This window comes from Pipistrellus hanaki (assembly GCF_964339955.1).
Source record: "Pipistrellus hanaki genome assembly, chromosome: 4".
Lineage (NCBI taxonomy): Eukaryota > Metazoa > Chordata > Mammalia > Chiroptera > Vespertilionidae > Pipistrellus > Pipistrellus hanaki.
Genome location: NC_140506.1, coordinates 79,368,775 through 79,392,565, shown reverse-complemented (window position 1 = coordinate 79,392,565; position 23,791 = coordinate 79,368,775). Strand labels below are relative to the sequence as shown.

Genomic DNA, 23,791 nt, shown 5'->3' with positions numbered 1-23,791 from the left:
GTGAAGTACAACTTAATTAATCTGGGCACGCACCCAACACCCCAGTCAGTGCTTTTGCAAGGATGTGGCTTAGAGAATGAGGCTAAGGTTTGAATCTCAGATGCAGCCTCTTGTCTTCTAGTCACAGTCTTGATGGTGGGACCTGAATGCAGAGGCAGACACGGATTTCTCTGAGCCCAAGAGCAGGCGCAACATGCTCTCACTCCCTAAGCTGCAGGCCAGATCTGACTCATGCTGCCTGTCACACACCAGGAGGATAGCCTTGACTCCTAAAGACAAAAATGGGCCCTGCCGAGTATGCTTGCTTAACATGGGGAGCCTGGAAGTACAGGGTCAACTCTCCCTATGTACCCGTGATAAAGGGCCTGGATAGAGGGGCTCCGTGAAGGACAGCTGGGCCAGTGAGCCTGTTTGCTCGAAAAAACTGTCTCAGGGAAGGTTCTCACCCATCATGGCTGCCACCTCTTCACGGTTGGGAAGGAGCGAGTAAAGGTTTGAAGAGAGAGGCCTGAAATATTCCCTCCAAGATTCTCCCAAGGCCTCAAGGGGGGAGTGGAAGAAATGTCCCCCTCAGCATTTTCCTAGGTGTGAGGAGTATTTAGGGCCTGGGTGGAATGTGGAAATTAGTGAGATGTTCCTTTGGCAATTCCAGTTGAGTCACACCATTGAAGAAATGCTGGCTATTGGACTCAGAAATGGAATTGGGGGAGAAGAGTCCTTCATCTTAAAAGAAAAGTTAGAACTGACCAGAGCTCAGAATGTCCCTGGGCTCATAGTTCTTATACTCATCAAAATTATTATAAACTAGAGGCCTGGTGCACGGGTTTGTGCATTGGTGGGGTCCCTCGGCCTGTCCTGCACCCTCTCGCAATCCGGGATCCCTTGGCGGATGTTGGAGAGCCAATTTGGGCCCAATACCTGCAGGCCAGGCCAAGGGACCCTACTGGTGCATGAATCTGCACTGGGCCTCTAGTTTATAATACGCATCTAGTACGCATACAAGATTGTTGGTAATCTCTTCCACTTTTCCTCTGAGATTCATCAGTCTATTCCATGTTTCCATGCCTGTGGTTTCCACTCCCGCATTGAGCATCTGCCCCCTGGTGGTCAGTGCACATCATAAGCTACCAATAGGTTGGCTGGTTGCTTAGGCTTTTATATATCTAGATCGGCATCATTGTAAAGATACTACAGAGGAGTAATCCAGAAAGTGACCTTTCATCTAGGGTAGGGGTTCAAAATGTTTCAATTTCTCTATTAGTCCTTTATTTTATTGTGCTAAGAACACTTCGAATGAGATTTATCCTATTGGCAAAATTATAAGTGTACAATATGTATTGTAGGTACAGTGTTGTACAGGAGATCTCTAGAGCTTATGCATTTTGCTCAACTGAAACTCTAAACCTTTTGAACAGCAACTCCCAGTTTCCTTCCCCCAGCCCCTGGCAACCATCATTCTATTCTCTGCTTCTTCGGGTTTGACTATTTTAGAATCCTCATTTAAGTAAAATCATATCTAAACCTCCATGTTCATTTAAGTTATATTTACAATAACCAAGATAAGGAAACAATCTAAATGTCCACTGATGGATGATGGTATGTGCATATAATGGAATAGTATTCAGCCCCCAAAAAAGGAGATCCTGCCATATATGACAACATGGATGAGGACATTACGCCAAGTGAATAAATTAGAGACAGAGGACAAATATGGCATGATTACTACACGTGTTCTTTCTTGTTCACCATACAGGCCAGTGAGCTGGTGCTCATTTGCATGGCTTCCTCGAAGCCTGAGTTGGCAAACCTGCTTGGACAAAGCAAAGCGTCCAACTGAGCTTGCACGTCATGCCCATTCTCTGTAAGAGGCAACTCGAGGTTGCTTTCCCAGAGTTACCAATCCAAGATGGTTAAGTTCCGAGCCAACATTGTACAGACAAAAATAGCCTTTATGTGCTGGGTTTCCTGTTTTTCTTGGAGGCTGCGTGCTGAAAACCACTGCCTCCTTCCCATCCGTCCCTTCCCTCTGTGTGCCCACGCTGGCCCCCGCCCAGAGAGTTCATGTGTAATGACCCGAGACATGACCACCAGGCACTTTCAGTCAATTGGCTTTTGTAGAGAGTGAATGAATTGGACTTTTCTCCGGCCTTCTCTCTCCCGAAAAGGATCTTCCCAGCCCGTTGGAATGGGCTCTGCAGACTAGGAATTAAGCCCTTCTCTTTGTCTTGTTTCTTCCGTCAATCTTTCCAAGATCAGACACAAGCTGGTGGCCTTGCCTCTAATTGGGACTTTATATTCTTTCGGGTTTATTTCTCATCCTCTTGTGGACCACCTTTCCCTTCACATGGAGAGTTTGAACACACTTTGGGCTCTTCAGTGAGGATGCTTTGTTTCTGATTTCTTTACACTTCATCCTTCTGCACGATCTCCATGTAGGTGCTCCCTTCACCTCTTGATGAAAAACTTGAATCTTCTTAATCATCTGGGGACTGGGGGGACATTGGAGATTGGACCACTCTGTTCTCATGTTTTGTAGAATGGGGGAGACAGAGTTGGGTGGGTTACCTGTGGGCGGCTTACCTGTGGGAAGAGATCCAGCTTTGGTTTGAATGATCCTGGAGCAGTAGGTTAAATACCCACCACTCATGTGTGTTTTCTCCTTTCTTCCCACAGGACCCACACCCAAGTCCGCTGATCACCCTGGAGACCCAGGTGAGTACCTTCCCATGGTCTTTGTCACTTCTCTCTGCACTGATGTCCCTGCATCAGCTCTCCAGGGCGAATCTGTGCATCCTCTTGGCTCCATCGCTCGGAAAGTCTAGACAGGCACAAAAGCTGTCCTCCTGTCCTGTCGGCATGTGCATGTATGCACACGTGCACACACACAACAGCTGATTGTGCATGTGTGTGCAAACATATGTGTACCCAGGTGTCCAAAAGCGCCATGGGAGGTAGAAGAGGGTATGGGGGGATAAATGGTGATGTAAGGAGACCTCATTTGGGGTGGTGAACACATAATACAATATACAGATGCTGTATTATAGAATTGTACACCTGAATCCTATATAATTTTATGAACCAATGTTACTACAATGAATTCAATTTGATCAAGGAAGAAAGAAAATACCACAGAAAGAACCAGGACAGGAAGGCCGGACGTTGTTGGGAGAGAGGATTCTGAGGGTTTCTCTGTGTTCGTTTTGTCCTCAGATTTCCCAGCATACACTTTCAGTTATATCGGCTTCAGGGGTGACCAGACCACAGAGCTGGCAGGAAAGAGCAGTGGGTGGGGCTTTGAGGAGCTTAAGGACCCAGTTCCTCCTGCCTGTTCGGTCATCCTCTGACCTGGCTTTTCCAAATTTCTTCATTCATCTATCACCTCGGCCATGTTTGCTTGCCATGGGTAAATTACACCTGTTCTATCACATCACCTAAATATATTATTTTTCCTTAAGTTAATTTTTGTGTTTTAATTTCAGAAATAGATTGATCTTAAGCTAATGGTTCCCAATCAGGGGTATCTCTGACCCCCAGCAGGCATTAGGCAATGTCTAAAGACATTCTGGGTTATGTCCCCCTGTGGGATGGGTTAGTACTAGCAACTAGTCAGTGGAGACCAGGTTTGCTGCTAAATATCCCCCAATGCACAGGACCTCTGCATAGCAAGGAATTATCCAGCCTAAAATTGCCTGTGGTGCCAAGCTTGACAGACGCTGTCTCCGGCAAAAATATCTGTGAAACCACAAGTTTGGCATGCTAGTTAAATTTGTTTTTGCAAAACGTTAAAATAAATATTAAATCAATACAATTTAAAAGTTCCTTTGGGTGGCCTCTAAAATAAGGTGACCAGACATCCCGCTTTTTGGTGGGACAGTACCAATTTCTAACAATTTGTCCCGCGTCCCGCGGCGTTTTAAAAAAGTCCCGATTTTTGGAAAGATTCTTATGTCCCCTTGTGGGATGAGTTACTACTGGAAAGATTCTTTCCAAAAATCGGGACTGTTTTAAAACACCGCGGGAAGTGGGACAAATTGTTAAAAATCGGAACTGTCCCGCCAAAAGCGGGACGTCTGGTCACCTTATTCTAAAAGCACCTACTAGTAAAGATACTCCGTTAGATGTCGGTGTGCTGCACTTTGGGGAACCGGTCTCTCCCCAGGCCACCCAGCGGATTGTGAGCGACCTTCCAGGGCGCTTTACACATGATGCCTCTTCTCTTCTTTATCAGTTCCTCCCCGCCAGGAAAACTCATTTAACTCAGGAATACCCCCTGGGAAAATAGTCTGTGTCCAGATTCTGGAAGCCAAATCTCACTTCCTGGGGGTGGCGTGGCACTGCCCCCTGTGGTCTGTCCTTGGCCCTCCTGAGTCCTTCGCTATGGAAACCGGCTAATCGGCCCTTCAGGAAGTCCATGGGAAAGAGCAGTCACGTGCCAGCGGCTTTGGCCGGCACACTGTGAGTGTGACAGCTCACCCCTACCCAGAACTCTCTTAAAGAGTCACAGGCACGACTCAGGGGACCCGAGCCTCGCGCTGCAGCCGGCCGTGGCACGAGGAGGGCTTTTCGCATTTGTGCCACGCCACTGGGGAAATGACTCAATTTGTCTCCAAACAGCACGCCCTCAGTCTCATCTGGCTCTTGGTCTCTGGGGAGCCGTCGGATGTTGTTGTCTTTTCCCCACTTCTGGTTTCCCATGTTAAAGGGACACTGGAACCCAACCAAAGTGCAGTTTTTTGTTTGTTTTTTTTAAACTGTTGGCACAAGCCTGTGGCCAGATCTCACTTGGTGCTGGGCCTCGGCCCATCGTGTGAGTCACGACGGGATCCTATTCAGCTGCGGCAAGCAGGTCAGGCAGGAGGGGCAGGGAAGCGTTTTCTGGCAGAAAGGGGTGCCCCAAATATTAGCCACGTGGCACGAGCAAGATGGCAGCTGTGCCTGAGCTCGGAAGAGTCAGCCACGCAGAGGAAGTGGCCAATGTGCTTGCTCTGAGCCCCTGCTCAGCGCCCATTTCCTTACCTCCCAAGTGCCCTTTGCTCCTAGGAAAGGCATGACCTGCTCCATCCTGCAGCATGGGTGCCACAGGTCGACCTGCATTTTGGATTTCACTGCCACCCACGTCCCTACGCCACACGCCAGGGACTTCACGTGTGCAGGGCCACCCGGGGGCCCTTGGCTCCATGCACCCCCTCTCTCCTGGGTGTGCATTGCATCGTCCCTCCTGGTGCTTGGCGAATCTGCCCCATGCAGCTGTTCTGAATTGGGGGAGATGGATCGATGGGCTGCCGAGGACTCCTCTAAGCTCTGCTCTTTGCCGTTAGCACAGCAGAGCCTTGCATCTGTTGGATCAGCAGGACTCTCTCCTTAACGGCCAGATTAATAGAATGAGGAAGCCGCGAAAGGTTGAAATCCCTGGAGTCAGCTTTCCCCTCAGCGGGCAGCCCCTGGGGGGCACCAGGGAAGCCTGGCTATGGTGGGGAATATTCCCTCGTCCCAGATGGCGGTTACCCAGGAACCAGGTGACTTAGAAGGGGGGGGGGGGGGGGAGCCTGAGAGGAGTTGGAATTTGGTTATCGGCCTGGTGGCATCATCATGATCCTCACTCCCACTGACGTTCGCCAATAACTAACTGGCTTCTCCCATTGGATCCCCTAAGTGCCCTAATTACATCGGTGCTCTCGTGATCCCCAGTTCAGATGAGGAACAGTAATTTGTCCAAGGTCGCACAGGAGGCATATAGCATTGGAGGGTGTCAGACTCAGAGCCATATGCCATGAGAATCTTCTCCACCTCTACCCATTTCTCCAATTGCCTTGACCGCTAGAAGATTTTGCTAATGCTCAGGTAGAGCTGGAGGGCTGGGCTTTGATGTAAACTGCCCAAGGTCCATGGAAAGAAAGAGAGGAAGGAAGGAAGAAGGAAGGAAGAAAGGAAGGAAGGAAGGAAGGAAGGAAGGAAGGAAGGAAGGAAGGAAGGAAGGAAGGAACTTTCTACAAGAATCCATGGATGTATGTAGATAAATAGGAAGAGCAATAGGTTGATGGTGAATGTAGATATATAGATAAATAGTTACATTGCTCCACACAGTGAGTAGTTCTTTGATAGATAGGTTGTCATAGGACTTGTGGGTAAATTGGCTTAAGCAAAGGACCCAATACAACATTTATTTGCAGGCAGCAAAAATGAAACATTTCCTTGTGTATCAATAGTGTTGTGAAAAATTTGAATTCTCACTATTTGGTTTCCTCTTTCTCATTGACCTCCCCCCGCCACCCACCCACCCCCAAGATGGTCTATCATTTCGGAATCCACTCCCAATTGACAAGTCCTCTTGTCATTTCATTTTAGCTTCTCTGCCTCCCTTTCCCCAGCAGCTTCACTGCCAATTAGTTATTGGTCTCTGCTCAAACTCGGCGGTGCCCTGGGAGCTGTCATAAAGGCCCTCTTCCATAGAGTAAAGGTTTGTCAGTCTGGCTCTTTGCGAACTTGGCCCCACTTAGAAGGGAGCAGACCTTGGTTTTCTTGAGATCCCTCTCAGGACCTGAAGATCCAGGGCATTGGGAGGAAAACTCCTGACAGCTCAGCCTTGGACGACCAATCAGACTCTTGAATTTCTTTGATCCGCTAACTGGAGGAGAAGGGGAGACAGTGACATTCATATCATTGAAAGTTGACGCTGGGGCCCCAAAGGATGGTGCACAGCGCTCACAAGGAGAATGAGCAGGGATGGAAGGAAATCAATATTTCAGATGTTATGCCGTTGTAAATCCACCCACCCATTCCCTTATTCAATAAATAGTTTGGGGGCCAGGAGGTTGGGGCAGGCCTTGTGGGAGATGCTGAAGTGAAGTTACAAGAATGAGCGAGACAGGAGGTTCCCTGCCGATGAAGCACCCATTCTGGTTGTGGGAGTCAGATGGTGAATTCACAGATAGAAATGCCCATCCTCTCAGGGGGTAGTAAGTGCACAGGAATAAGACAGGCACGTTAGCAAAGGAGAGTGAGTGGGCACGGTGCAGGGAGGTCTCTCCCTGGAGGTGAGTTTCAAGCTGAGGAGGGAAGATTCGGGCTGAGAGCTTATGGCTGAGGAAGCGTTAGCCAAGCAAAGAGACTGCGGGAATAGTGTTCAGAAATTGTTGCATATTATATGTGGCTTCCTATAAAAACAGTGTCAGTTTTCCTTAGAGTCAATTACAGTGTTGGTTCCTTCGAGCTCCTCTGATGCCTTCGTGTCATCATAACGTCAAGATGAATAAGGAATTACCTTCTCCTGCAGAGGTGAAGAGCAAGGACTGAGGAAGTGGAAGAGGAGAAAAGGGGTTTCAATGTGGAGCCACTGAGCCACACTCATGTCCAGCAGGGCGAGCATTTTGACGGGACCAAGGGAATCTTGGGTCTCAGCAATATCATGCTGATCATGGGGGTTATGTGGGAAATCTGGCTAATAGCTGTTATTAGTTTAATAGCTGGCTCATGCTCAGTGGGACTGCAGCCTCGGTCTAATCCAGTGGTTCTCAACTGGGAGCAAATTTATTGCTCCGGCCCTCACCCCCCGCCCCTCAAGGGACATTTGGTGGAGTGTGGAGACATTTTTGATTGTCACAACTCAGGGTCAGGAAGGTGCTACTGGCATCTAGTGGGTAGAGGCCAGAGATGCTGCTCAGCACCCTGCAAATACCCGAGAAATATTTATCCAGCCCCACATGTTAGTAGCATCAGGGGTGGGGAACCTTGGTGTAACCCCGTTTGCTCTGTGGACAGCTCATGTACAAAGACAGACCCAGCCGTGACATTGGGACCTTGTAGAAAAGTGAGTTGTTCCTTCCTTGTCCTCTTGTTTATGTTCCAATGCCAGACCGGTCCCACCCCTGGGCTCTGCCCGGGACACATTCATCCCCAGAGCCTGTGTCCGCAGCGATGACTGCGCTCAGAGCGGTGACTCACGCCGCAGCGAGCGTGTGCACGGTGTATGAACTGGAAAACACCTCTCAAAGGCGGTTCCTGAGAGAATTATGGCTTCACATTTGCAGCGTTAAAAATATATATAAAAACAACAGCAACTTAAAAACCCAGCTTGTTAGCTGGGGTTGCTGGAGAGGCTGGCCAAGGCACTGGACCGCTGAGCAGGCTGTGCCAGTAACTGGTCGTCGAGGCCCAGTTCCTCTTTCGGAGGCAGACCGGGGCCTCCTCCGCGCAGGAGTCTCTCTCCCGACGCTCTCCTGCCACTCCCGGGATTGCCTCTCTTCCAGTTCTGGGCTTCGATTAACCTTTTCCTCCGCAGAGAGCGGTATTTGGAGTCATCAGGGAGCTTCTGAATGGCTCTTACCTGAATCTCCAGCCCATTAATTCTTAATGGTGCCCCACATCTGTCGAGAGGACGGGGAGACCAATTGCTTCTCAGCCCATCTGCTCTCCTCCCCCAGCTCCTCGGGGGAGCAGAGCCTCCCCGGAGCACACAGGCTGGGCTGGGCACAGGCCATATCCCTCTACAGCGACCTTGTCCTCTGGCTGTGATTTGCTGGGTCTGTAACCAGCCCCGGTGAGGGGTGGGACAGCGAATGACCAGCTGGACCATAGCCTGGGCAAGACTTGGCTCCCCGGGCAGGGAGGCCGGGCCGGGGCCGTGGACACGTTCCCAGGGCGGATTTGCGGTCCTGTGCCAACGGGCGCCTTTCTGGTCTGTGTGACTCAGCGTGAGCGATGTGATGCAACATTCCACAAATAGGCAGCAAGTTCCCCAACGCGCAGCCACACACACACCGCTTCGAAAAATAGCGTTGAGGTCACTCTCCCTCTGTTCTTGGTGGGGGCTGACTTTGCCCAAGACACCGAAGGTTCGAATTTAGCTCTTTGACTGGGAACACTTCAAATTGTTGCTCTTGTCAATAATGACCAACATGGATGGCATCTGTGTTTACGGTGAGCCAGGAACTGTGTACAGTACACTTTCGTAAATTTATTATTTGTAGCTAATATGTCCTAAGTATTTATGGGGTGTGCTGGGGACTTGTCTAAGTAAGCTCTTTCTATGGAGTCACTCATTCAGACTCCACAGCTGTCCCCGACCAGAGGTATTACTGTCGCCCCTTTGCACGGATGAGAAACTGAGGTACAAAGAGGTGAAGCTGTGAGAGCAACTAGTAAGTGGAGCAGCCAAGATTTGAACCTGGCAGTCTAGCTTTTATTGATCGGGAAATAGAACCTTATGAGGCAAGGACTAACCTTGGTCCCTTCTCACATGTGAGCCAGTGGAGGCCTAGAGAGACCGAGTTTCCTCTTAAAGGCCCTACAGTCCGTGAGGGGGAGAGGCTGGAGGAGAGCCAGGTTACAAATGAAAGACGCTTTCACTGCTTCGTTACTAAGATACAGACATAGATATGGTATAGATTTATATTATAGATAGGTTAGTATAGAGGTTAAATACAGATATAATTATAAATCTATGACTTATATATGCACATGTCATACATGTATAATACATACAATACATGTACACATGATATATATTTTAATCATATATTATACATTTGATGTAGTTAAATGTAATTATATGTTAGATGTAATCTATCCCTAATTTATATCTGTAGCTAATGTATAGATATTATATTGTGTATATTATAATGTGCATGTGTATAGTGCATACAATATAATTATAAATGCTAAGTATAGATTAGATGTAGAAATTACATACAAATATAACTCTAGATTAGATATAGAGACTAGATATAGTTATGATGTAGCTGTTAACATAGCTCCAGATTGGATGTAGATGTAGATCTAGTTACAGGTATAGTCATCGGTATAGTGGCAGGTACTAGAGGTGGAGGTGGCGACAGAGGATAAGGTCACTCAGAGCAAGCAGTCCGCAGCAGATGGGTTTGGGAATGTGTCTGCAGGGAGTGAGCTCCAGGCTGGGGGAGACCTGCCCCGCAGCCAGAGAGCAGAGGGATGGCCCTGGGCTGGGAGACGCTCACACCCCTCCAGCAGGAGGCATGCTCAGACACCCCTCCCGCATCCCATTTCAAGCACCGAGGCAGGAGCTCATGAGCTGCCAACTGAGCAACAAGGTGTTGTCGTTGGATTTGAAGGCTCTGTGAGGAGGCACGGCTGGTGTTTGGCAAAAGTATCACCAGGACCAAGACCTGGAGGCTTAGCCTATCTTCTCCACAGGGTGTTAGGACAGGGCCGTGCACACCGGGAGCTTAAGAGAGAGTTAGTTTCAGGCTGGGATGGTCAGGTTGGGTTTGAAGGCTCCAGTTATCATGATAACTCAGTCAAGGAAATTGCTTTCAGCCGAAACCGGTTTGGCTCAGTGGATAGAGCGTCAGCCTGCGGACTGAAGGGTCCCAGGTTCGATTCTGGTCAAGGACATGTACCTTGGTTGCGGGCATCTCCCCAGTAAGGGAGTGTGCAGGAGGCAGCTGATCGATGTTTCTCTCTCATCCATGTTTCTAACTCTCTATCCCTCTCCCTTCCTCTCTATAAAACATCATTAAAATATATATTTTTTAAAAATTGCTTTCACATGAAACAGCAGCATTGTGGGGGTGGGTGTGTGTGTGAGGAACACGAACGCCAACACACGGGGCCCAGGCTGGTAGAATGTAAGCGCTGGAAGGGGCCTCGGATGCTACTTACTGTAACATCGCTGTGTGTTTTCTCTGTGCCGAGGACTTGCTAAGCACTCTGATGCATGAAGTCATGTAATCACGATAGCAGCACTTAGGGAAGGGGCCCGCGCCCCCCACCTCTGCAGGTGCAGACACAGAGGCATTGTGAGGGTAAATATTGGCCTAAGACCACAGCGCTCCTGAGTGCAGAGGGAGGAGGAGCCCAGGTCTCCCTTTCCCGCAGCGTTTGCGGTGCCGTCACCCCTCGGGGCTCACCAGGGCCCCCCTTTTGCACTTTACACATGAGAAAACCCAGAGTGGCTCAACAGCGTGCTCAGTGGCTCCCATCTAGGCAGAGACCAGGATGCCCCGTCCGAGAAGTACCACGTGGTCCCCGGCAACAGGAGGCTCCACAGTCCCACATGTCCTCCATCCTCCCGATGCCATCTTGGGTTAGAGAGGTCTTGGCTGAGAGGAAGCAGGTTGGGTGTCTTCTTTCTGTGCCCCACGCCCAGCAGACCTGCTCTCCTCCCTTCTCCTCCCTTCTCTGGGCCCCTAGAGGCAGATTGTGATGGATTTTATTGCTGTGGCCAAGAGGAGGCGCTGGCAGGAGATGGCGAGTGGGAGGACAGTGGGGTGGGGCCGTTTCCCGTGGGTGGGCCGTGCGTGCCTGTGAGTGTTGCTGTGGCGGTAGCTACAGCTGCTCTCCCCTGGTTCTGATAACAGCTCCCCAGGTGCTGACAGCTCCCCGCTGGGGCTGGCTCTGCTGCACTCACCCCCTTTGCTCCTTTCCCTTAGCAAGCATCTCTTTGTACAATCTCCGTAGCCATCATCCCCAGAGCAGCATCTGTTCCCTTTGGGGACGTTGACCTGGACCTTCAGCCTGCCTCCAGCCTCCTGCTAGCACAGCTCCGCCAGGGGGATTTCCCCGGGTAGCCACGGTCACTTCCGGCCGTGTTCTGATAAAAAAGGGGGGTCTTTAAACCGGGGAAAGGTCCCAGGGTCGGTGCCAGGGAACCACGATCCTCTTGAAACTCAATGCCCAATTGTGGGTGTAGCAGCATTTTTCTAGGGGGAGGTTCTATTTGTGACAACCCCTCCCCAAAACCAAGCCAAGGAACCAACGCTAAACACCACAGCGCTAAATAAAGGATCAGAGGACCCAGACGTGAGAAGAGGCAGGGGACAGTGTGGTCCCATGTCCTGGCACTCACTCACACCACTCCTGTCTGCCTGCCTCTGCTCCCCGAGGCAGAGGAGGCCTAAGGGACGAAGGTCTCGGGGAACAAGGGGGAAGGGCAGGTCTCCAGTTCCTCCTGCAGCCTCACAGCAGACGGACCTGCAGACAGAGAAGCCAGAGTGTTTCTGCCAGCAAGCAAGGCCTCCCACTCCTCTCTCCCCGTTCCGCCCCGCCTCCAGGAAATAAAACCTCCCTGGCATTTGAACCGGCCTTCTGGACTTCTCAGAAGTGCTCCGCCGCCCCTTTGCCTCGGGTAGCCCGTGGAAGGGCCTCCAGGTGGCCCTTTCTGCAGCCCAAGGGGTCCTGGCTGGGGCCTGGGTGTTCTCCACCCGCAGGATGGGGAGGTGGGGCCCGTCCAGCTCCAGCCTCAGGGCAGCCCCCCTCCCGGGTTCAATGGCTTCCCGGAAAGGAACATCTTATTAATACTAAACCCGTCCTCATTTCCTTCTCGGAATCGTAGCTCTGATTTTCCCACTGAAGCGAAGAGGGCTGGATGGAAAACCGAAGTTCGCTATGACACAGGTGCCAGGTGGGCAAGGCCAGAGGCAGGCAGTTTCATTGTCTCGAAGGAGATGCTGAGCCAGCTCGGTGCTGGGAGGAAGGAACTCCGGCTCTGAAAGGGGCCGCAAGCAGCTTCTTCACCAAGTGCTCGCGGCCCAAGTACAAGTGGGCACCAGTTGGGGGGGGGGGGGGGGGGGCTGGTGGTGACGTGCTCGTGGGGGGGTCCTAGGCCCAGAGTGGTACACAGGCCTCCTGGGGCCCCACCTCCAACTGGCCCCTGCGTTGTTCTCCTAGCCTGTGGCATGGCCAGGGCGAAGATGTTGGTATTCGTTCTTTGCAAGAATCTAGTTTGTGCTCTTTCTGGAACATTCTTCCTTTGGGACTTGGACAGCTGCTTCCGTCTTCGAAGAGGGACATATCCTTTAGTTTAAACACCCAGGTTGTTTTTGGAAGCTGAGCCAGGAGCTTGAGTCCAGCAATCAGACCAGGACATTTGCCTGGATGTTTGCACATAGGGGTGGACGGTGTCGCCCTATGAGTAAAGCCAGGCCTGCCTAGCTCTGAGGGGCTGGCACAATGGCCGAGGCGGGGACGGTCCTTCTCAAGAAGAAATGCGTCCGCAGCTGGCCCTGGAGCCTCATCCTGCACTGGCCGCCAGCGCACTGTTTCAGCTGGGAGGGTGTCCGGACCTGGCCAGCAGTGGGACTGACCCACGATTAAGAATGCCCTCACGGCTTCCTTAGGCAGCTGGCTGCCAAGGTCAACTCAGCAGCCTCCAGGTGGAGTGTGGGCAAGGTCTCATCACTCCTGTCCTTCTGCCCCCAGCCTGTAGGTCACTAAGGGTCCCCCTTCCTCAGGGGACCTCCTTCTCCTGCTCATCCACTGGGTTATTGAGGCAAAGACTCCTGACATTTTTAAAAATACTTTCCATTGATTTTTAGAGAGAGTGGAAGGATGAAGGGAGGGAGGGAGAGGAGGGAGGAAGGGAGGGAAGGACGAAGGGAGGGAGGGAGAGGGAGGGAGGGAGGAAGAAAGAGAGAGAGAGAGAGAGAGAGAGAGAGAGAGATTGATTGATTGATTGATTGCCTCCTGCATGCGCCCTGGCCATGGCCGGGGATCAAACCCAAAACCTTTGGGTGTGCTGGCAGATGCCCTAACCATTAGGCCAGGGCATTCTAACATTTTGTATGAGACCATTCTTTATTGTGGGGCCTGTCCTGTGGGCATTGGGAGTTTAGCAGCATCCCTGGCCTCTAACCCCTCTCAGTGTCTCCAGAGAGGGCCAGACGTCCCCTGGGGGCAACACCAACCCCAACAGAGAGCCATTGGCCTGACCAGGGCTCCTCAGCGGGGGTGCCTTGGCAGTGGTGCGGTGGCCTATAATGAGAGGGTGCTGGGAGGTTGGGTGAGGCCCACTGCCTTGACACCTCCCTGTGTCTATCTTCAGGTTCTGAGCTTTCCCTCTCCAGTGACCGCCTATGGGCTGGGTTAGGCCCACAGTACAATGAGCCAAGCTTTCAGTGTGGGTGAGTTGAGAAACCAAGGCAGGCTATAATGCGCCTCCTCCCTGTTGGAAAGCCAGCAAACGCAGAGGCACGGAAAAGGGAAGGGGCCCCCAGGAGGGTGGGTGATGGGGGGATGAGGCCCTACGTCCCAGCTCTGCACCCTGGCAGCGGGAAGGCTGAGACCCAGCGGGACCCCAGGGCTCCGTCCTCCTGCAGAGCTGGGGCTGGCAGCTGGGCCACGGTTTGGCTGTCCCAGGAGGGTGTGGGCTCGTTGGATACCCAGAAACCGTCTGTGGCTTTGGGGCTGAGCCTGCAGTGTGCTCACAGCCGCTGGCATTTGCTCCCTAGTTAGTGGACACACTGTACCGTGGTCACTCAGGCTGGCTTACCCTGCGGACTCCGTGAAAGAGTCCTGTGTGCTGCGTGTTGACCTGAAACAACCAGGCTGTTTGCGGGCTGGCTGTTGGGTGTTTACTGGTTAGTTGGTCCTTGGGTGGTGTTCCTCCACCCTGTTTCTGAGGGCGGCTGGGGCTGGAAACATGTTTGCTGTTCTTATTTATTTATTTTTCATTTATAAATGTTCCTCTGGAGACTTGAGACCTTTCTCTGGATTTGTTGCTCATAGTTGCTATTTTCAACATTGTATGTACATGCTGTTTTCTATTGCATATGCTGTATGATTGTTAATGTATTATTGATTAGCTCCATGGTCTGCAAACTGTGGCTCGCGAGCCACATGCTCTTTGGCCCCTTGAGTGTGGCTCTTCCACAAAATACCAAGACCTGGGCGAGTCTATTTTGAAGAAGTAGATTTAGAAGAAGTTTAAGTTTAAAAAATTTGGCGCTCAAAAGAAATTTCAATCGTTGTACTGTTGGTATTTGGCTCTGTTGACTAATGAGTTTGCCGACCACTGGATTAGCTCATTCATTGAACTATTTATGTATTTTGTGCCTCCTGTGTTCCAGATACTGTTTTAGGGGTGGCCATGTAGCAGTGAACAAGACAGAAGCCCCTGCTGTCATGAGTTTGCATTCTAGACAAATGGTAATTAAGACAGATGTATTCATATGATACATCAGGTGGTGGCAAGAGCTAAGGAGAAAGGTTAGGTGTGAGGGGTGGGCCAGGCCAGGTCCATCGGAAGGGATTACCCTTGATTTTGGAGGGATTATGAAGGGCCACATGGAAATGAGGCAACATTTCATCAGAGACCTGAAATATAAGAGTGGGTAAACCTGCAGAGAGCTGGAGGGACAGAGAGCAGCCAGTGCAAAGGCCCTGTGGCAGGCTGTGCTTGGCGTGGCCATTTGCACAATAGAAGCCAGTGTCACTAAAGCAAGAGCGAGCAAGGGAGAGAGGGGGGTGGAGGAGGGTCCCGATCACTAGGGTCCAACCTAGGAAGGATTTTGCTTCTGCTCCATGCTGGCAGGCCTTTGGAGGAGTTTGAGCAGATGAGTGGCATGGCCTGGCTTTTGAAAAGGGAATCAGCTGCTCTGCTGAGATGGACTGTGGTTGGTCAAAGGGTGGGCACAGGGAAATGGGTGGGAGAGGAGGCGGAGGCAACATCCAGGGAAACAGTGATCTGTTGGTAGCAGGGTGTTAACGGTGGGGGCCAAGAGAAGTGGTTTGATTCTGGATGCTTCTAAGAGTAGAGCTGACTGGACTGAAGGTAGATTGGACGCATATAAATAATACAAGCATGTATTAAAAATAAATGAAAAAATAAAAAAGGCATCAAGTGAAAAGGAAAGCTCTCATATTCCTTGCCACAGTCTTCAGAGGTAACTACCAGTAACTGTTTCCTCACCTCTTCTCCAGAATGGCCTTTGTACACACGCACGCGCACAGGCAGGAATTTTATTGGTTTTCTTGAAGTGGAGTCTGATGAAATACATGTTGTAATAGCTTCCGTTCCTTTCTTTGTATCTCAGACCTCATTTCACAGCAGCACGAATCACGTCCTCACTGTTCTTAGCTGCCTTCTGTGTTGCCTACCCCTCTATTCCCTGCACTTGGCACGGTGTCTGGTAGGTAGGAACGAACTGTTCAATAGGTATTTATGAAACAGATTAAATATTCTGTCACCTAGTTTACTTCCTCCTTTCCTGCTGGTGGGCGTTTAGCTTGTTCCTCCTTCCCCCCATCTTCACTAGTGCTCCATTCTTCAGCATCCCTGATGTCACAGTGGGGTGTGCACATCAGGACGGTGAGTGGCTAGCTTTGTGACCACTGGCTGAAGGGCTGTGTGCGTTTTACATTTTGACAGGCACCGCTGGATTGTCCTATCCGGGGGTTTCTTCAAACCATCTAGCCAAGCGATTTCCTGTTTCCCCTCTCAGAAGCACTGGTATGATTATCCTCCATATCATCGGTGTCAGCCCCATGAGTAAAAACAGTATCTTGCTGTTTTGATTTGCATTTTCGATATGAGTGGGTAGGAGCATTTGAAAAAAAAAAAAAAAAAAAGTGCTGTCTGTTGATCACATCCTTCGCCTGTTTTCCTGGTGCCTGGTGGCAGTTCTCTCACTCTCTGCCTCCTTTGAAATGTCTTGGGTAATCTCAGCTAAGACTTGCCAAGCTCTTCTCACATGCCAGCCATTGTGCTAAGTACTTTACATGTGTTAACCCCCTTAATCTTCCCCTGAACCCCGTGAAGGAGGTGTGGTTCCTACCCTCACTTTCAGATAATGAAATGGATGCTCAGAGAAGAGCTAGGTAAGTAAGTCAACCAAGGTCCTTTGGAGAGGAAGCGGGGAGCTAGTACCTTGTACCTGGGCAGAATTGTGAACCCCCCTGCCTTGTAGTTGGGCGGAATGGATAATAGCCGTGACTGTCCTTTAAGGCTCGGCCACTCTGATATTTGGAAAACAGAACAGCCAGAGCATTCCCTGGCTTTGGGGAGTAAATGGAAAGGATGAAGGCATGTGGCCCCCAGTCCATAGACACCTGAGCAATGATCCTGGACTAACTGGAAAGACAAGTCATTGCAAGGTGGTGTACGCTCACTGTAGTCTGCCCTCAGCGCCTGAAAGATGACTGAGCCCCAGGCACATCCAGGGACATGTCCAAGGCCGCACAAGAGAGCAGTGCCGCCGGATTTCACACGAATCCCCTTTTCCCCTGACCAAGTCTTCGACTGTTCTGTTCTGCAGAACTGGACATGGGGCTCACTGCAGAGGCATCAGTAGTTAGAACTGTGGTCTGGCCTAACTAGATGGAGAGATGGATGAGAAATGATGGACAGACACATGGAAGGAAGAAAGGGAGGAGGGAAGTACGAGGGAGGAAACAGAAATGATAGATTGATTGGTAGATGTAATATCTCAGTTTATATAAAACATCCTTGCTATACACTGGGATTGGAAGGTGAGAACCTGGTGCCCCGTTCCCAGAAAGCTCCTGGAGAGGGCAGGGCTTTCTTGAGTCATGGACCCCTTTGGCATCTTTTGAAACCTATGGCCTCTTTCTCTTAATAATATTTCTAAATGCAAAAAAAAAAAGTAAAATGCATAGAATTACAAAGGAAAGTTATCAAAATATACATAGAAATAACATTGAAATGCAGCTATCAAAATATATAAATATAACAAATATGTGAGATAATGCAATTGGCATGCTTATTAATATGGCAAGTCATTAGATTTTGTGTCAGGTCTATGAACTATTGTAATTTTGAAGTAGTGGCAAATGGAAATGTTATCTTGAGATATCTGCTACCAAACCATGTGGTAGGAAAATATCTGTAATTTCTATTGGTGTCACAGCCTCAGGTCTTGCTAATGAGCCTGCATTCTGGTGTTGACACTCATAACTGAAGGAGATCCTAAATTTTAGTTATAGAGTTAGAGACTATAGTTATGAAAATAAACTGTACATGCTAAGACCCCCAGAATTCTCTCCATGCTTCCCCCCATCAGTCCACGGATACCTGGGCAATGATCCTGGACTAAATGGAAGGACCTGTCATTGCAAGGCGGTGTATACTCACTGAGGGAAATGGCAAACTGAGTCGGTCACATATTATTCAGACGAGTCGTCTTGCCATCTCTCTCTGTCCTGCTTCCCCCTCTGACCCTTGATAGATGAATTGTTGTAAGAGAAATGGACTTTTGGCATTAGTGTTGTCTGATCGATGGTAATGTAGGCATGCCCAGTACACCCCAGAATATTCTGGAAGGCTTCCTGGAGGAGCTGTTGCCCACACCATGTCCTAAAAGATGAACTGGAGTAGGCCAGGAGAGGCAGGGATGAGAGGACACACAAACCACTCCCAACAGAGAGAACGAAATGAAAAAATGGGTTCTAGCGAGAAATCACAAGAGATAGGGTACTGATGTGGCCCGGGGAGAGGAGCAGAGACCAGCCAGAGAGGGGGCTGATGAGGTGGGCCCAGGCCCAGATAGTGCAGGCACGTCAGGGAGCTTGAGGTTTACTGGGGAGGCAGTGGGAGCCACTGAAGGTGTTTGAGCAGGAGAGTCACACGGTCCAAGATCAGTCTGAGAAGATTTCTCTGGCTGCTGCCTGGGGAATGGATGGTAAAGGGGAGCTCAGAGGCAGGAAACCAGGCCAGGGACATTCAATCCGGAAGAGTGCGATGAAGGCCTGAACTGGGGCCCTGTCAGAGAAAGGAGGGAAGGGCAGACTTGAGGTTCATTAGTCTGCAGACAGGGCAGGATTTTGGCAAGTGGAGGGAGGGTGCAAAAAAATTGAGATAGGGATGCATAAACAGGCAAGTTTGGAGGGAAAATTAATTCACTTTGGACATAGGAGTTTGCATCTTGTGAAGTTGTCAAAGAGCCGATGGAGAGGGAGAGATCTTGAGAGGCCACACCGGTGTCTGGGGGCTCCCTGCACTGAGCACGGTGGCCTCCTGCGCCCAGGACTCGGGTGGAATTGCAGTGCTGCAAGTTCAGTGCAGGCCGCTCTCTCCCGGGAATGAACGGAGGCAAAAGGCAGTAAGAATTAAACCACTTTTAAAAGAAAACCCTGCGCTTTGCAGGGATTTATATGCCTTTCTGGGCTGAATAATAAATTTTTTTTACAGCTGCAGCTGGCATTATATACGACCTTATAAAATGCCAGGGTAGCGTCTCACGAATATCGTGTTGCGGGAGATAGGGCTTTCTTTTCCAAGGGCTTTTTAAAGCACCGTCTCCGGCTTGTGCAGGCAGGACAGCCACGCTGCACTCCATCCTAGAGAGAGGTGAGCGTCTTCCCTGTGGCTGCTCATCACTGTCAGGGCTCCCTGGGGGCAGGCACGGGCAGGGAGGTAGGGGGCTGAGCTGACATGCATGCCAAAGCCCCCATGTTTGGGCGGGGGGAGGTCAGCTCAGCACATCAAAGGTCAGGTTGGCTCTTCCCTGTGGAATTCAGCTTGGCTAGACTTGCCCTGACCAATTTAGAAGCTGACCTTTTACAAGGTATGTGTGTCTCTTTCATGGCCTGGAGTGAGCCTGGGAGGACACACACACACACACACACACACACACACACACATACACACACGTACACATGCACATGCATGCACACGCACACAGACATCCAGACACACACACACACACACACACACACACACACACACTCACATAGGTGTATGCAGGCAACGGGATTGCAACTGTCAAGACCCTCTGATTGGCCTTTGCCCACCTTTTTTCTCCTTTCCCACCCCTCCCCCCGACTGCGGACATCTGCATTCAGAAGTCACCATTGTCCAGGAAATAAGGATTTTCCCCCCACAGGAACAGTGAGGTCAGACAACAGCATTGGGGAGCACTGGGGAGCAGCCATGTGGGCTTGGGTTAATTGTTTTCTGGTTACCTGGGAGTTAAGAGAACACTATGATTTCAGTCCTTGCTTTAAAAATACTTCTAAAGTTTGCCAGTCCGTATTTGCAATGTGTTAAATCCATTGCAGGCAACTAGATGTTGGCGTGATTTAAATCACACAGGTGTCAGCTTCCTCTCGCATTTTATGCTCCGTGCTCCACCTGTGTCCACCTCTGCACTCTCTCCATGCTGTGTGCCTCCCTGGGGTGCCTTCTCTCCCCCTCCTCCTGCACTAGTCTTCCCTGCAGCCAGGCGAAGCCACGGTCTCAGCTTCTCCGTGGCAGTCTTTGCCACAGCGGCAAGCACGAACCCGTGGCCTGCAAGATCATTTCAAGCATCGCATGAACAAGCTCTGAAAACATTAATAGCTGTCCGTTTATTTTCCTAGTTACATCCTATTTATGGCAAATTATACTAGTTTTTTTCCTTCCCATGTATGGGTAATGTTTGCTTTTTAAATTAGTTCACCACAAAGAAAAATAGATGAGCTGATTTAAAGAGCCTTGCTGGGAAAAGAAAACGGCATTCTGTGGATAGGGCGACATTGGCAACCTTAGCAGATGGGGCCATTAGAATTTGGGAAGAGCACCCTGGCTGGTGTGGCTCAGTTGTTTTGGCATTGCCCCATGCACCAAAAGGTCGAAGGTTCGATTCCCGGTCAGGGCACATGCCTGGGTTGTGGGCTCAATCCCCAGTAGGGGATTTGCAGAGGGCAGCCCATCAATGTCCTACTCTCAGATTGATGTCTCCCTCCCCCTCCCCCTTTCTCTCTCCTCCTTCTCCCTCTCTCTAAAAATCAGTAAACTATTCTTTTAAAATTTGAAGGGGGAAGAGGGACTTGATTTCTTGTGGTCCTCTTCCTGCTGGGATTCTGAGTGCCGCAGGTAGGTGATTCCTTCATTTCTCTGATCTCAGCGTTGCTCATCGTGGTGTGTGCCTCAGATGCTCATTAGCCCTTGTTCCCGGTGGTCAGCAGCGGTTTTTATGGATTCCATGATTGATATTTTCTGTATGGCATTGGTCACTGCCCCTGCTAGACGGTAGACACAAACTACATTTTCCCAGGTGGGCAGTAGGTAAAAGGCCTTTTCAGGGCTTCCTTACTGTCTTTTGCTCTAAAGCGTGAGTTCATGGAAGTGAAAGGTGAGAAGACTCACGGATTGCAAGCCCGAGGAGACAGGTATGGGCGGAGGCAGGGCAGGCAGCTTCTCCCGCAGCCAGCTTCCTGCTGGGCCAGGCCCTGGCTGTAGAGAAAGGCCTTGGCAGCCCCTACCCAGGGCCTGATACACCCGTTTGTGCCCAAGATCAGCATGCCAGCCGTGCCAGGCCAGTTGGGAGAAGACACTTAGCAAGCGACAGTTGAGCAGTTTGTTTGAAACGCCCAGAACCGGCATTCTGAACAGTCACCGCATGATGACCCCGTGCCATGCTCTCCACTGTGGGGCCAGCAGGTGAGCAGGACCCGTGAGCACTTGAAACTGGCTCTGCCTGGCTGAGCTGGGCTCTAGGAGTAAGATAGACCCCGTGCGAACCCCACCGTGGAAACTTGTCACGTGATAAATGCTCACATTTAGGATCTATTGGGTTGAGTTAAATAGGTTATTCGAATCGCTCTCTCCCACTTATTTTTCTTTTCTTCCTTCCTTTCATGTCTTTAAACGTGGCTACTAGGACATGTGAAGTTACCGGTGTGGCTTTCACGATGATGAAAGAAATCGGGCCGGATCAAAGCTGAACCTGAGAGAAGCTCAGAAAACAGTTGTTCTTTTTAAATTGCGATTTTTTTCCCCCCTCACTTCCTACGCTTAGGGTCGGTCTGCTGAGAGGGAACAAAGAGAGATTTCATTGAATTGGTGGTTCTGGGTAGCGGAGCTCCGTTACTTGGGGCTTTGCCTCTAATGGCGCCCAGTGCCGCCTCTCCCCGGGGACAGAGCACTCCGCTCCGAGTGCCCATCGCCCGGCTCCACGCAGAGGTGGAGGTTTCCGCCTCCGGAGCCGCTGCCAGCAGACTGGGGGTAGCCTGACAGTGGAAGGAGAGAAGAACGATTGTGGGGCAGCTGTCAGCAGCCGGTCCGGGGATGAATGGAGACTCCAGTATCTGAATGCCAGTGTCCTCCATCCTGTCCCTCCTGGCACCGGCCGGCATTTCACCGGTGGGGTCGCCACACGACACCTACCACCACCAGATGAGACAGACAGCAGTTTAGTAGTCACATACACTGAGTGTCGGGGGGTAGGATGCCACACGCCAGGCAGGGCCACACAGGCCCTGGGGGTGCACCCAGGAGCCCAGGGAACACCAGGCACTGTGGGAGGCAGACTCTGTAGTGTTAGGGGGTGAGGTGACCACAGGTTCCCCCGAGACCACGTGATTGTCTTGTTTGCATAGTTCTGAGGGGTTGGCGGTAGCTGTGCCCGGCTTCTGTGAGAAGAGGGCTGTTGGGCTAAGGCACCTCCTCTGAGGGAGCCCAGTGGGCAGGGGGGCGTACATTAGGCCACTTGAGGTCCTCTTGGTGTTCCCAGATGTTGTTAGGTTTAGCCCATACCACAGTGTGGTGGGGACGATGGAGGGTGCAGCCCTCCTATCTGGCTTTGAATCTTGGCTGTTACCTATGGGCAGTTTACCCTTTTGGACAGTCAGCGTGCCCCTCAGTGAACTGCCAATGTTAACATCTTGCCACATGTGTGTGTCTGTCTTTCTACATGGGCAGGTACACACACACATATTTCCCCTTTCCAGAGTGTGCGTTCACCCCACCCCTTTCCACAGTAACCACAACATCGCAGCCACAACCAAATCCCAAACAGCGTTTAATGAAAAGCAGATGTGCTAATGAGCAAGCGGACTTCTTGAAGCCGGAGGCTGTCTCTGGCCCTCCATGTACTGTTTCCACTGACTAACCCAGGTCTTGGTTTTTTGCGCGGCCAAAGGCAGACATTGGCTCATTCTGTCCCCGGGCCAAGGAGCCAGGCCGTTAGGTTTATGTAATGCTCAGAAGACGCGGCCTCCACCCTGGTTCAGACGCAGGGTCCAAGGTCCAAGGGCTTGACTTTGGCACGGGAAGGCAGCCCTGGGAGCAGGCGCGATGCGGGCCGGCCGCTCTCCGAGGGCCTCGTGCACCGCAGCCTTCCCCAGAGGTGAGCTGTCGCTTGCTTTCTCCTCTGAGAGGCGGCCTCACCCACGCGTGACTCAGGGACTCAGAGGGGATTCCGGGAAGACGACCCGCCTGTCTGCCCAGGGGACTGGCTGGAACCTGGTTGAGCATAAGTGCCCCCTTCGTGCAGGGGGGGTGGGGTGGGTATGGCATCTGATGGCTCTGTCCTTCCAGGTACACACGCTGTCTCTGTTCAGAGACAGACCCTCACCCCAGCAGTTCAAGGGACAGACCTGCATCTCCTCAGATGCTAGCACTCCAGCTGATCCTGTGTGGGGATTTTATTGCTCCCTGTTCATCTCCCACGTTTGGGAGGTTCTCCATAGACACCCCAGCCTTGGTCACCTCCTGGGGTCCTGGAGTTGCAGCTGTGCTGAGCCGCTCAGGGAACTGAATGCGGTTCTTGGAGCAACGTGGGTGGTGGCGTTCTGGCATCCGGCAAACGTTTCCCAAATATATTTTTTAAAAATAGATGATGTTCCAACAACACAAATACGACCATATCATCCTAATCTGTCAACTCATATATTCTAAACGTTTTGTAGTAAAACTAATAACTTTACTTCAGAATGTGGTTGTATTTGGAGAGGGGGTCTTTAAAGAGGTAAGGACATTAAAATGAAGCACTGAGGGTGGGCATTAATCCAATCTTTTTAAAAATATATATATATTTTATTAGTTTTTTAAAGAGAGGAAGAGAGAGGGATAGAGAGTTAGAAATGCACATGCCCTTGACCGGAATCGAACCTAGGACCCCTCAGCCCGCAGGCCGATGCTCTATCCACTGAGCCAAATTGGTTTCGGCTCTACTACATTTTTAAAAAAATATATTTTATTGATTTTGTACAGATAGGAAGGGAGAGAGATAGAGAGTTAGAAACATCAATGAGAGAGAGTCATCGATCAGCTGCCTCTTGCACACCCCCTACTGGGGATATGCCCGCAACCGAGGTACAT

General features: G+C 50.7%; 1 protein-coding gene across 1 annotated transcript in view; it reads left to right on the top strand.

Moving 5' to 3' along the window:
• XYLT1 (xylosyltransferase 1) overlaps window positions 1–23,791 on the top strand; it is a 307,371-nt gene that overhangs the window by 93,958 nt on the left and 189,622 nt on the right. The window contains exon 2 of the mRNA XM_084880756.1: window positions 2,674–2,712. Coding sequence (XP_084736882.1) covers window positions 2,674–2,712 — 39 coding nt within the window. The remainder of the gene's footprint in view (window positions 1–2,673; window positions 2,713–23,791) is intronic.